The sequence below is a fragment of the Euphorbia lathyris genome, chromosome 6 (genome assembly GCF_963576675.1).
Source record: "Euphorbia lathyris chromosome 6, ddEupLath1.1, whole genome shotgun sequence".
NCBI lineage: Eukaryota > Viridiplantae > Streptophyta > Magnoliopsida > Malpighiales > Euphorbiaceae > Euphorbia > Euphorbia lathyris.
The window spans coordinates 57,669,414-57,684,526 of NC_088915.1; the positions used below are offsets into that span (position 1 = coordinate 57,669,414).

A 15,113-nucleotide genomic window follows, 5' to 3' on the forward strand; every position below is an offset into this window, starting at 1 on the left:
CCTAGGTATAAACCTCCGTGGGCCTGATGTTTGAGGATCCGCCAGGGCGCGTGTGATCAGTGATCCCAGTTAGGATGTCCGCATCATTGGAGGAATTGGGGTTATTATCAGAGACGCAGCAGGAGACGTGCTTGCGGCTGCTGCTGTCCCGGGCGGTATCTCCCTAAATGTCGAAATGCGGGATTACAGGCGGTAATGAAAGGGCTGGAGTTTGCTCGCGAAGGAGATTGGCAACGGATCATAATCGAGACTGATAATGCTGGTATTGCAGCAGCGTTAGAAGGAGGTGGAGCGATTACTGGAGCCGGCACGATGATTTTGGAGGACGCAAGGCAGTTGCTCAGCGGATTCCCGGAAGCTCGGGTCACTCACGTGAAACGGGACGGTAACGCTGTCGCTCATGCTCTAGCCCAGAAAGCCAAATCAGCCTCTTTTCCTATTATTTTTGCTGAAAATGTACCTGCTGATATATTAGAACTGTGTCTTAAAGACCAGTTTCTGCTATCATTTTAATAAAGCTATTCTGTTCATCAAAAAAAAAAAAAAAAAACTTTTATCATCTGCCAAAAAAATAACTTAATAAAAAATAGCAAGACACGTAATATTCATAAATTATTAAGTGGCTCTTTATTAAAGATCTGTCCGATTAATTATGTACTGATAGCCTTGAATTTTAATTTTAAATTCCCTCACATTCCAGCTGATGACGCAAATGATATATATAATTGATGTATACACCTATTTTTTAAATTTAAACTATTAATGAACTGCGGAAAAGGAATTTTCCTGTCAATTTCTTGAATTATATTGAGTGGATTTGGTCAATTATATTTTCTTTTGTGACTATATATCATTTTAAAATAGAACATGTGGGTCATGTGGAGATTTTACTTGTAATTTGATTGGTACTTTTTATTTTTAATCAACGAAACTAAATAAGAATTGTGGAAATTATTCCATTCTACTAGTAGCCTTTACATATTTAATAATCTGATGTCATTCATCTTATTTTCTTTCACAAAACTCTATATATACAATGCTAAGAAATTAGTCATCACCCATATTTCTTTTGACATGGAAAATCAGAATAAGTTTCATTTGTTTGCCATTTTGATTCTGTTTGTATTTGGATGCTCTAAGGTTAATGGAAAGCAAAGAGTACCTTGTTTCTTCATTTTTGGAGACTCATTGGTGGATAGCGGCAATAATAACAACCTTGCAACCGCGGCTAAGGTTGATTACCTGCCATACGGTATTGACTTTCCCAATGGTCCGACCGGCAGGTTTACCAATGGCCGGACAGCTGCTGATATAATCGGTGAACCACTTCTTCTTCCTAGCTAATTATTTAGTATATTCAATTAGGTACTCATGTTTAATAAATTATTAATGACATATGGGTTCATTTGGTTTACTTGCTGTTGCTGTTTGTTGTGAGGGTTTACTGTTTGAAAAATCTGTTTTTTCCAAAATAGACAAACAAGAGGTGAAAAACGAGCAACCAAATCATTTTTTTATAACAGCAACCATATCATGTTATTTGGATTGGTTACGTTGACAAATTTGACCTCAGCCGGATTAGCGAGGAATATTTCCGTCGCTGATTGTCGATCGCAAAGAAAAATCTGTTTTTCTTCTCATTTTTTTTCCATTGACCTTCCGAATATTTGTCTCTCGTTCCGCCACTGAGGCTCTCACAACCGTAATTTTCTTGTTGTGGTAGTGGAACCACCGTAATATATGTGTTTTCATCTGATGGCAGGTGAACTCTTGGGGTTTAAGAACTTTATTCCATCCTTTCTAAACGTTTCTTCAAGTGGAGGCTCAGACATACTCAAAGGAGTAAATTATGCATCCGGTTCGGCTGGAATTCGAACAGAAACGGGCAAGAAACTGGTATTAATTTCGTTAAACAACTACTAATGATGTGTTAGAATGATCGAATTTCGTATTAACTTATGTTTGATCTCTATTTTTGTAGGGTGTTAATATTGACTTGGTCACGCAGCTCAAAAATCACCAAGTTATAATCTCACGAATTGTTGACATTCTTGGAAGCGAATCTGCCGCGGATCACTTAAATAAATGCTTGTATTCATTTGTAATTGGAAATAATGATTACATAAACAACTATTTCTTGCCCGATTTATACAATACTAGCAGCGACTACACTCTAGAGCAATATGCACAAGTTCTCATGATGGACTATTCTCAACATATTATGGTTAGTAATATTACTGTTACCTAAATTTTATATAACCAATATACAGTGGCAGAACCGGCCTAAGATGTTAGGGGCAGCTCTAAGTCCCAACTTGTAAGAGCTAGCTAATTTTTTTAGCCCTGCATGCCATTGTTTTGGCATGCTAGTGGCCCAAAAAAATTAAATAAAGGTGCCTAGCGCTTTTTAGCGGGCCACGTTTATTTTCTGTTGGGGTGACATCCGAGACATAAATTAAGGGGACTGCCAGGGGTGCCACCACCCTGGTGCTGATGGCTGGGGAGTTTCAGCCTAGTGGCGGAACCAAAGCCAAATATTGGGACGTCATGGATAAAAATTTAATAAGAAACACAGATATTTTGGGTAATTAAAATTTACAGATATATTCGTCGCCAATTTAGTCTTGTCGCTGATTCTGGGCATTACTAAATTACTGACGGATTTGGTAATGATTACGACGGTTTTTTGTTGGTAGTTTTAAATAATTTTCGCAACCCCTGTAGTTCCGCCACCAGCTTTCTCAGAGTTTCATTTCCCGATCTATTAATATCATAAAAACTGAATGCTCGATTTTTGTTTAGAGTTTGTATAATTCGGGAGCAAGAAAGGTGGCTGTAACTGGAATTGGTCCCATAGGATGCACACCAGGAGCCACGGCATCCAGTGAAAGGAACGGTAAGCTATGTGTGGACTCGATGAACCAGGCTGCGAATCTATTCAACCACAGGCTCGAATTACTTGTCGATGAGCTAAATACCGACGTAACTGATGCGAAGTTTATCTACTTGAACACTTATGGAATTGTGGAAGAATATATTTCAACTCCTGGTATATTATTGACTCTATATATATGGTCGATCAATAAGTTTAGTTTTTCTGAAATTGATATTTTTATTTGTTGTTTTGTTTCAGGTTTTGGGATCGAAATGCAGGGGTGTTGTAAAGTAAATGAATATGGTTTGTGCAGTAGTAATGAAGATCCATGTCAACACAGGAATTTACGTTTGTTTTATGATTCATTTCATCCTACTGAAATAGCCAATAGAGTTGGGGCAGGAATTTCATTTTTATCTTTGATGAAAATCTTGTGAACTTAATTATAAAATGATTTTTATTTTATTTTAGGATTAGTTTATACATTTGTACTTCCTAATTATACTTTTGCTATTTTCACATGTCAAAGCTCATGAATCTATAGACTTGTAAAATTTACAGTCCCTTTTTAAATTTTTTACACATTCAACCTTTCATTATCTATAAAGAAAAATCACTCGGATGGTCCTAAGTTTAGAGTCTGTTTTAAAAAGATTATTGAACTTCTTCTTGTTTCAATAGTTATTGAACTTTCATTTTATTACAATAAAGCGGCTATTTCCGATGTACAATAAATCACACGAAGAGTGACATTAGAGACACGTTGGAAACAACGAACTCCTACGTATCAGTCATTTTCAACACGTCTACCACGTCATTATTCCCGTGATTTTTTCGGTCTAAAATGGTCGCAATAACTTTATTGAACATAAATGACACTTCAATTACTTTATTGAAATAGAACGATCTTTTTAAAACTAATCTCAAACTTTGGTGACTGTTGGTGCAATTTACTCCTTAATGTATATGTGTTAAAGAAAATCACTAGGCACCCAGTAATTACTACAAGAATACCCAGGAAAAGTTGAGAAGACAAATGAGAAAGCTTGATATATTGATGAAACAGTAAAATAGAGTAACCTTCACTATGAAGTTACAAAATGACTACGCAGGGACACAATCCCCTCTCCTCCTACCAACTGCAGGGCATTACCCAAAATAACAAAACACAATAATATCCCCTTTCTCTCTCCTTTCCCCATTTATATAACTAACAACACACTACTAAAGACAACACCACAATCTTATCCTAGGTAATTCTTTTTCTACCCTTCCTTGAATAGACCCTTAACACTTTAGGCCCATTGGGCTCTGCCTCTTTGTTAACATTGCCACCCCCTGAAAGAACAGTCTTGTCCTCAAGACCTAGAGTGGGGAATTGAGAACGAATGAAATCTCGTCTTCCCAAGTAGCTTCATCAGCGTTCCTGTCCCGCCATTTGATCAACAATTGCTTGACTTGTTCCCCTTTTTTTTGGTTGTGCGACTAGCTAAGACCTGATCTGGTTGAACCGTGTCTTCCATTGCTACTTCGTAACCCTCCGGTAAAGACGATTCTACAGATCGAGGCTTGTCTGCCCTTTTCAGCATGGACACATGGAATACCGGATGAACCCTCGACTGAGGGGGAAGTTGTAGTTCATAGGCCACTTCTCCTATGCGCCTAATGACTTGAAAAGGCCCGTAAAACCTCGCTGCCATTTTCTGGTTAATCCGCTTAGCAACAGACTGTTGTCGATGAGGGCGTAACTTCAAGAAGGCCCAATCTCCCTTCTCAAAAGTGACATCCCTCCTCCATTGGTATGCTCTAATTTTCATTGCTTGTTGTGCCCTGTTTAGATTGAATTTCAGCTGTGCTAATGCTTGGGTTCTATCTGTCAATTCCCTTGCTACCATTTCCACTCGGACTTCGCCCGGAACAAATTGGAACGGGGTGGGTGGTTTCCGTTCGTACACTACCTCAAACGGAGTCATGGCCGCCAACACTCTAAACGTGGTGTTGAACCAAAATTCTGCCAAGTGTATCTAATTTTCCCAAGTATGTGGTTGTTCCACAGCAAAACATCTCAGATATGCTTCGAGACATCGATTTGTAACTTCAATTTGGCCATTTGTCTCCGGATGATAGGCGGAGGAAAAATGCAGCTTAGTTCCTTGTTGTTTGAACAATTCAGACCAAAAAACGCTCATGAAGATTGGGTCTCGATCGCTAATGATGGCGGTGGGAATCCTGTGTAGACGAATTACTTCTTTGGTAAAAACCTCTGCTACTGACTTGGCTGAGTACGGATGCTTTAATGTACAGAAATGAGCGTACTTAGTCTATCCACAATTACTAGAATCGCATCGTACCCTTTTGATTTGGGAAGTCCGATAATGAAATCCATTGACAACTCTGTCCATACCACCTCCGGAATATTTAAAGGATATAGCAGCCCCGCTGGTGCCAATGTGGAGGTCTTAAACCTCTGACAGACATCACACTATTTCACAAAATCCTGCACTGTCTTACTCATCCCCACCCAATAGACATTCGTAGCCAAACGTCTATAAGTTCTATAGAATCTCGAATGTTCTCCAACAGGGGTTGAATGAAATTCATGCAAAAGGGATGGAATTAAAGAAGAGTTAGATGACATTACCAACCTTCCTTTGTATAGTAAAACATCTCCCCGAATCTGAAATCTCGGTTTGGACATCGGATCCTTTTGCAACTGAGTTCGAATCCTTTGTAATTGATGATCACTCTTTGCTTCTTTCATTAGTTGTGCGCCATCGTCCCAATTTGGGTACGAACTGATCAATTATAGTTCCCCCTCTTCTTCCCACCTTGATAGGCATCAACAGCCATATTGAGCTTGTCCGGTTTATAAAAAATGTCGAATTGGTATCCCAATGGCTTGGCCACTCAGTTCTGCTGAGTTAGTAAATGTTTCAAACTTTTTTGGTCTGTGAATACATGAAATCTTCATCCCAAAAGATACAGCCTCTAATGATGGATCGCTAATGCCAGCCCCATAATTTCTTTGTCATAAGCAGACTTCATTAAGTTTCGCTCCCCCAAAACCTTACTAAAGAAAGCCACTGGTTTCGAATTATGCATTAGAACAGCCCCCACTCCTCTGCCTGAAGCGTCACATTCAATGTCGAAAACCTCCATAAAATTTGGCAAGGCAAGCACCGGAGCCCTTGTCATGGCTTGCTTTAGTGCGTCAAAGGCTTTTTGTGCTCTCGGGTTCCACGTGTATCCATCTTTCCTAGTTAAATCTGTCAATGGCCTAGCAATCTTTCCATAATCCGCCACAAACTTTCGATAATATCCCGTCAGCCCGAGGAAACCCCGCACCCCTTTTACCGTTGTTAGACGAGGTGCCGCGGCCTAATCTCCCAGGCGGACCGGGGGTGGACAACCTCATGGCGACGTAAGCGGTGATTGGCGCCGAAAGCAACCAATCGTGGAATCAAGCTGCTCGGCAGGACCGGAGCTCGGAGATATGGAAGAGTCGCCACCCACGAATGGGAAAATGAACACCGATCCCTTGCGGGAGACCGGTGTGGGTTCGGGAAACTTAGGTACGAGCCGAGAAGGCTAGCTCCTTTCCGGAGAAAGGCTACTAGGCACCCCGACATCGCCCGGTTATGAACCACCGGCCTCCTACTCAGCATGTTAGGTGATAACGGACTAATCGTATACTTCTTTAAGTTTAAAATTCATTTGAAACCTTTTCTTTCTCTTTTTAGAAACCGTTTTGAGCATATATTATTGAAAAGCCACATTAGTAAAGAATCACCCATTTACATCAGTTCAATATACATACAAAGAGAGGGGGGAAGAAAGAAGTGATTTAGTTACAACGTGATTTACATGTCGTGTTGCGTGTTAATTCTATGCTAACTTATTTCCCCAAAACGAATTTATTTACATGGTTCGCACCTTAATCGCCGTTGGAACGATTTAGGTGCGCTTTAAAACCCCGTCTGATGAAGTTCACCCGAATCGCCGTTGGAACGACTCGAGTGTTTGAAAACGTTGAGATAAAAACCTTTAATAAGAAAACGTGGTTAAACATACAAGTCAATTTTATTTTGTACAAATCCTTTAAGAAAACAATTCAAAACTCTATTATTCACAAAGAAACGATTTTAATTACAATATTCGCTTAATCCGTCGTTGGAACGGACTAAGGTTTTAAAACGTGGTGTTTTGAGAAACGATTTGAAATGTCAAGAAAACTCAATTTATTTACATTAGGAACCTCTAAAAATTCATTAATTTAAATAATTAAATTGAAAACTCTTTTTGTGATTTATTTTCCCCTTTTCCTTAATGGATTCTCTACTAGTCACAATTACAATAATAAACATATTTAAACCAAAATTCACTCCCAAATAAAGCCCATTTGAAACATGGACCCCTAAATGGCCCAAAAGAACAAAGGAAATAATATAAGCATATATATATACATTTTAATCCAAAAAGGAAGCATGAATAAAAGTTAATGAAAAGAGATTATATAATACATATATGAAAATACTAAATATAATACATTTATACTTTAAACATGTGAAAATAATAAATAAAACTCCTAGATAAGAAAATAACATTTATTCCCAAAATAGTTTTATTTAATAATAACTAATATAACCCAAATATCCCAAAACTATATATATACATAACTAATGTAATTTTAAATGTAAAAAATAATACATATTTATCCACTAATAAATCACTCCCAAAACCCCAAGTAAATATTCTTTTAAAATGAGATTAATTACCATTTAAGTAAAGGAAGAAGAAAAGAAAAGATATATATACATATACTTATATTTAAAAATAAAATAAAAAATGATATACAAACATCCTAAATAATTATATATACCAAATGTCTAAAAAAATAATTTGAAAGCATATATTACATAACTATACATATATATATAAAGGATCAAAAGCTCAAAAGTTAAGAAGGAGGGACCAAAACATCATTTTTTACATTCCAGCAGATTTACCGACGGAAAATCCGTCAGTAAACAGCAATTAGTGACAGAAACGGAAAATTACAGAACTACTCCAACTGTTTCCAGATTTATTCAAAAGCTTTAAATTAAGTCTAATTCAATCGTTTTGGATTTCCGAACTCCCAAAAATGGATCATAGTCAATAACGGAAGTTCCTAAAACGACGTTTTTATTTTAAAATATTATTCGGAAATTCTTTTAAATTAAAACTTATAATTACAACGTTTTTAACACCCGAACTACCTTTTTATCGGATCACGGTTCGTATTGGGATATCAAAACGAGGTTTTTTATTTTAAAGCAAAACCGAATTTTATTCAACACGAGACGAAAATTAAATAAATATGCCAAATTAAATAAAACGTGATAAAATAAAAGAATAACTAAATAAATAAAAAACTATAACATAAAAATAAATAAAGGAAAGGAATAAATTAAATAAAATAAAAGAGTCTAGTCCTCGGATAATACCTTAAATTCGGTATCTGACAGACGAAGCCGATTGATTCCACGAGTCGTGATTTTCCGGTTTTTTGTGTTTTTTTAGTAAAAATTTAACTTTGGAAAATTTGGATTTTTTTGGGAAAAAAATATTTTCTCCAAAAAATTGACTTTCTCTCTCTAAAAATGTTTAGAGTGAGAAAGCTCCAAAAATTCTCCCTCCCTCCTCCTTTTTTCAATGCATGGGGATCCGTGCCTTTTATAGGCAAACGGGTCCCCGGACAAATGGACGACGCCCGAGTAAAATCGGGCGTCGTCCAAGGGGGTTGGGCGGCTGCCCAAAGCATGTTGGGCGGCCGCCCAACCTTGCGTTGGGCTACTGCCCAACATTGTTGGGCGGCCGCACAACAATTGTTGGGCGGCCGCACAACAATTGTTGGGCGATCGCCCAACAATTGTTGGGCGAGCGCCCAACGCGAGGTTGGGCGTGCGCGCCCAACGGCCGCCGGGGCGCGTCTCGCGCCGCCGGGCGTGCACGCCCCCTGCGGCCGTCGAGCTCACGTTCCGCGCCGTCGGGCGTCCACGCGTCGTGACCGCTGAACATGTGTTCCGCGCTGCCGGGCGCACACGCCCCGTGGCCAACGAGCGCGTGCCTCGCGCTGCCAAGCTCGTGCATTGCTCGGACGTCGAGCGCGTGCTATTCCTGGTTGGATGCGTGCGTCCGACGGGCATTGAGCGCGCGCTTTGCATCGTCGAGCGGGTGTCCGACTGTCGTCGAACGCGCGCCGGTCGCCGCTAAGTACTCGCACCATGCCGCTAAGCATTCGCGAGCCATCCAATCAACAACAGCGACCCACCGTAACTTATTTATTTTATTATTTTTTTTCGAAACTTCCAGAATCAATCGCTTCCACCGTCTTGTTTTCAGGTTTTCGTCATAGGTCCTCCGACTCGGTGTCTACAGTTGCCCCTACTTTGCTATTTTGACAGTGATGTGTGTGTTTTGAAAACGTTTTTTTTGCTAACGCAACACATGCAATGTAAAACATATAAAAAGTAAAAGACACGTAAAGAGTAGGAGGGAGAATACCTGATCTTCGCGCTGCGCGTTCCGGTGTCGTTCTCCGATTCTTTCCAGCCTTGCCTCTGAATCGGCCGTCGGTGGATGTTCTTCTCTCGGAATCTAGCCTATGTTGACTATGGGTAAGAAAGGCTCAAGAGTAACCCCGATCTAAGATCGTAGGTGGAAACGGCTCAAAAGCAACTCTGGTCTACGACCGTGGGTAAAATGATTCAAAAGCGACCCTAGTCTACGGCTATGGGTAAAATGGCTCAAAAGCGACCCTAGTCTACGGCTATGGGTAAAATAGCTCAAAAGCGACCCCGGTCTACGACCGTGGGTAAAAGGGCTCAAAAGCGATCCCGGTCTACGACCGTGGGTAAAATGGCTCAGAAGCGACCCTAGTCTACGACTGTGGGTAAAATGGCTCAAAAGCGACCTCGGTCTACGACCGTAGGTAACATTTCTCTCTCTAGCTACCATAGTCTCTAAATCAACCGCAGGTAAAATTGCTCTTTCCAGCTACCCTAGTTTCTAAATCAACCGCAGGTAAAATTGCTCTTTCTAGCTACCCTAGTTTCTAAATCAACCGCAGGTAAAGTTGCTCTTTCTAGCTACCCTAGTTTCCAAATCAACCGCAGGTAAAATTGCTCTTTCCAGCTACCCTAGTCTCTAAATCAACCGCAGGTAAAATTGCTCTTTCCAGCTACCCTAGTCTCTGAATCAACCGCAGGTAAAGTTGCTCTTTCTAGCTACCCTAGTTTCTAAATCAACCGCAGGTAAAATTCTTTCGTTCGCATATCTCGAAATCAATCGTTCGACCCTAATCTCTATATTGATCGCAGGCGTTTCCTTGTATTGTAGATCTCCAAATCGAATATTCGACCCTAATCTATACATCGATCGCAGGCGTCCTTTCGTTTGTATATCTCCAAATCAACTGTTCGACCCTAATCTCTATATCGATCGCAGGCGTTTTCTTGTATTGTAGATCTCCAAATCGAATATTCGACCCTAATCTATACATCGATCGTAGGCGTTCTTTCGTTGATGATAGCTGGGCTTTATCACTCGTCCGGGAGTTTATGACCGCAGTCGCTTTGATATTCGGGCTTTATCACTCGTCCGAGAGTTTGTGACCGCAGTAGCTTTGATATTTGGGCTTTATCACTCGTCCGAGAGTTTGTGACCGCAGTCGTTTCTTTTTACCAGAATCGTCTGCGTTTGACCGGAGTCGATGATGCCGTAGACCGAAGTCCGTAGCAAGGCCTGTGCCTATTGATGATGCCGTGGACCGCAGTCCGTAGCGGGGCCTGTGCCCATTGATGATGCCGTAGACCGCAGTCCATAACGGGGCCTGTGCCCCTTGATCGAATTTTAATTTACCTATCGGAGCCTGCCTAAACTCGCACGGATTTCTTGGAGCTATCCGAGTATTTCTGCATGCGGCTCGACTTGAGTCACGCCCATCACCTGGTGAATATTTTTATGGTATGACCTAGTGTAGTGATATGTATGCCATGATTATGAATGAACATTTTTCTCTCTTTTTCTCTCTTTTTTTTTTCTTCTTTCTTTTTTTTATACATGTTTCCCTCCTATTTTCTTTATAGGGAAACCTCCATCCTATTGACCGAAGATTACAAGAGAACGTGGCGGTTAGGCAAGAGGAGTGGCCACTGGATGCTGACACTTAGATCAGACGTCGTTGTCGGGATATGGAGGATGAGCGCTCCGACTGGGAGGAGCGAGGCCGAGTAGCCGAGGAGAGGGGCCGTGTGGATATAGAAGCCCAGCGAGCTGCTGAGGGGAGTTTGAGGATTGCGGTGGAGAACCGCCAAGTTGTCGAGGAGCGGGAACCTTACTTCGGAGGCTTTGATTCATTTGAGGGCTTTTGGGACTTTGGGATTCCCTCTCATTGATAGTCCCGTCATTATTTCGGTTTACAACTTTATTAGTACTACCGCGATGTATGGCGGGTATATGTGAGAAAGATATTTGGGTAGGCTTTTTATTTGGTGGTGGGGAAAAGAAGTGTATAACTCATGACTTATAATATCATGCATTCAGTCGATCATAATAATTCCAATCATTCTCTACAAATATATTCATGCCTTTATTTATTTACAAACAACAGAAATACTTAGCCGCTTATACATCATTTTTATAATTGCTCAAGATACAACTACTGTTACCAGGACCCGCCTTTTTTCGGTTTTCAGATCCCAGTGATTTTTCAACTCTCCTTTTATTATCCCGGAATTTTCAAATGAGCGCCCTTTCGGGTTTTCACCCATTGGGATGTCCCTTATTGTTGCATAAGTCGCCCTTTGCGGGTTTTCGACCTATCAGGAATTTTTATTTCTTTCTTTTTTTTTTTATGAAAAGCGTTTCTTAAGCCTATCCAGATGGGTAGGTTCGGAGAACTCCATGCCGTCCATAGTAGTTAGCTTCACCGCCCTTTTGCTTAGGATTTTCTTCACGAGGAATGTTCCTTCCCAGTTTGACCTGAACTTGCCCCTAGGGTCAGTGTGCATCATTCGGATCTGTTTCAGCACCACATCCCCTTCTTTGATAGGACTGATCCTAACCTTCATACTCTTTTCATCCACCAAAGCCAACTGTTCGTAACACTTCTTCACCCATTCTGTCTCGGGAATCCCTGCTTCTACCGCAATTCTCAGCGATCGCTTCTCAATCTCAACGGGCAGAACTGCTTCTTCCCCATACACTAAGGAGAATGGCGTTGCCCCAGTTGACGTTCTAACCGTCGTGCGATAAGCCCATAAAGCGAGCGGAAGCTGCTCGTGCCAATTCCGATTCGATGCTACTGTCTTTACGAGAATCCTCTTAAGGTTCTTATTGGCGGTCTCCACCGCACTGTTAGCTTGCGGGCGATATGGAGAAGGCCTATGATGCTCGATCCCGTATTCTTGGAGGAGACTTCTCATTTCCCCCTGAAACTGGACCCCATTATCCGTAATCACATGGTGAGGCACTCCGAACCTGGTGATTAGGTGCTTTTCCATGAACTTCCTCATCTGCTTAGATCCCAACTTGCTAAACGATTCTGCCTCCACCCACTTGGTGAAGTAATCAATGGCGACCGCGATGAATTTGTGCCCATTGGATGCATTAGGCCTCACTTCTCCGATGATATCAATGCCCCAAGCTGCGGATGGCCAAACTGGTGCCAACACGTACAGTTCCATAGCTGGCAAGTGATTATAATCTCCGTGGATTTGACAATCATGGCATTTCTTCGCATATTCGTTACAATCTCTTTCCATGGTGAGCCAATAGAAGCCTTGTCTTACGATTTTCTTTGCTAACACTACTCCTCCCATATGGGCTCCACAAATTCCCGAGTGTACTGACTCCATTGCCTCCCGGGCTTCTCCCTCATCCAAGCACTTTAGTTGTAAACCATTGGCGTGCCTTTTGTAAAGCAAGTCATTATGGATGACAAATTGCTGAGCTAACCTTCTGATCACAGCCTGATCCCTAAGTTCTGATTCTGCCGGGTACGTCTCACTTTTCATGAAGTTTACGATATCGAAATACCAAGGCTTTTCATCTGCTCCTAACAACATTACGTCTTCATAGCATGGTTTGTGGGACCTTCTCAGCACCAAAGGCTTCGAGGCAAGGTTCCGAGGATTATCCTATACTGACACCAAAGTGGCCAAAGCATCCGCTGCTTGGTTCTGTGCTCGAGGAATGTGATAAAAACGACACTCGCTGAATCTCTGCGCCAATCCCTCCAACTGTTCTAGGTACGGATGCCACCTTTCTTCCCTTACTTCCCAACTTCCCTGCGCTTGTTCGATAATCAGTTTTGAGTCGCCCCAAATTTCAACACATGATGCTCCCAGCGCTGCTAATGACTCCAACCCATAGATGCACGCTTTCTATTCGGCCATATTATTGATGAGAAGGAAGGATAACTTCTTTGCCATTGGGATCCTTTCCCCTTTCGGTGAGATAAGTAGCGCTCCTACCCCGGTTCCATTCGAGGTAACCACTCCATCAAAGAACACTTTCCACCGTATAACTTCTATGGCGCTCAAATGCTCGTCGGGGAAATCATAGTTCGTCTCCTCTTCTTCTGCGTTCAGAGGCTGATTGGCCAAAAATTCTGCTACGGCTCTCCCCTTACTAACCTTCTTTGTTACATATTCGATATCAAACTTGGACAAAAGCAACAACCATCGGGCTAGCTTCCCTGTTAGAGACGGAGTTCGGTACAGATACTTCACGGGGTCCATCCGGGAAATAATGATCACTTTGTAAGATTGAAAATAGTGCCGTAGTTTCTTTGTTAGCCATACTACTTCTACGCACGTCTTTTCGATCATGTTATACTTAAGCTCGTACTCCAGGAATTTCTTACTTAGGTAATACACCGCGTGCTCCACACCGGTGTCTCCTTCTTGGGCCAACATTGCCCCAATAGATCGCTCTTCGATCGCCACATAGAGGAGAAGCGGTTTTCCCAGTTTAGGCGGTCTCAGTACTGGCGGATTAGACAAATAGTTCCGGACGCTCTCCAAAGCTTGCTGACACTTATCATTCCAGATTGTGGGTTGGTCTTTCCTTAACAACTTAAAGATTGGCTCGCAGATTGCGGTGAGTCTTGCTATGAACCGACTGATATACTGAACCTGCCCCAGAAATCCTCTCACTTCTTTCTCATTCTTCGGTGCTGGCATTTCTCGTATGGCCTTCACTTCTTTCGGTTCAACCTTAGTTTGAACTCTGCAATTCGGGCCAAAAACTTCTCAAGTGTAGCGAAATGCCCCTCTCTCTTCTCCGACTTGACCATCATGTCGTCCATCTAAACTTCCACCTCCTTGCGTATCATATCCTGGAACAGTGCCTTGACCATTCGTTGATAAGTTGCCCCGGCATTCTTTAAACCAAACGACATTATCCTATAGCAGTAGGTTCCCCCCTCAGTTGTGAATGAGGTTTTTGCTTTGTGCTTCTCGGCCATCTGAACTTGCATGTAGCCCATGAAACCATCTACATTCGTGTGTAAGACACTTGATGCTGCACTGTCGATCAACACGTCAATATGAGGCAACGTGAATTCATCTTTGGGGCACGCCTTGTTGAGATCCCTATAATCGACGCACATTCTCACTTTACCGTCCTTCTTCGCGATTGGCACTATATTTGCGACCCAAGGGGGATAGTCAATTACTTCGATGAACCCTGCTTCTAACTGTTTCTTCACTTCCTCTCTGATCTTATCCGCCCATTCCGGCCTCATGCGTCGGAGTTTCTGTTTCACGGGCTTAGTATCGGGGTATGTTGGAATACGGTGAGTCACGATTGATTGATCGATTCCGGGCATGTCTTCGTATGTCCAAGCAAACACTATTTCGTATTTTTTTTTAATTATTCTCTCAAATTCTTTCCTCTCTTCAATAGTTAATTCTTGAGCAATTTGTATAAGTTTAGGATTTTCATCCATGCCAAGATTGAAAGTTGACATTTCTATTGTATTGATTTCAAATGTAGGCATGTTATATGAATGAGAATGCATGGAATGATCATAATCAACATCAAGCAAGTAAGCAAAATCAGAATTCATTTCATTGATAGTGTTGGCGAGTACATCATCGGATTTAAATAAAGCAGTAATACAATTTTCATCATCGGGGTTCTCGGGTTTCTCATAAGCCTTGGAGGTGTTGGGCTCGTCCACCGCTCCCAC

General features: G+C 41.5%; 1 protein-coding gene across 1 annotated transcript in view; it reads left to right on the forward strand.

Annotated features, from left to right (window-relative positions):
• The first annotated feature begins 1,050 nt into the window (after positions 1-1,050).
• LOC136233700 (uncharacterized) overlaps positions 1,051-15,113 on the forward strand; it is a 65,536-nt gene continuing 51,473 nt past the window's right edge. The window contains exons 1-5 of the mRNA XM_066023409.1: positions 1,051-1,318; positions 1,763-1,896; positions 1,982-2,224; positions 2,803-3,049; positions 3,134-3,308. Of these exons, the coding sequence (XP_065879481.1) occupies positions 1,075-1,318; positions 1,763-1,896; positions 1,982-2,224; positions 2,803-3,049; positions 3,134-3,308 (1,043 nt within the window). The 5' untranslated portion in view covers positions 1,051-1,074. The remainder of the gene's footprint in view (positions 1,319-1,762; positions 1,897-1,981; positions 2,225-2,802; positions 3,050-3,133; positions 3,309-15,113) is intronic.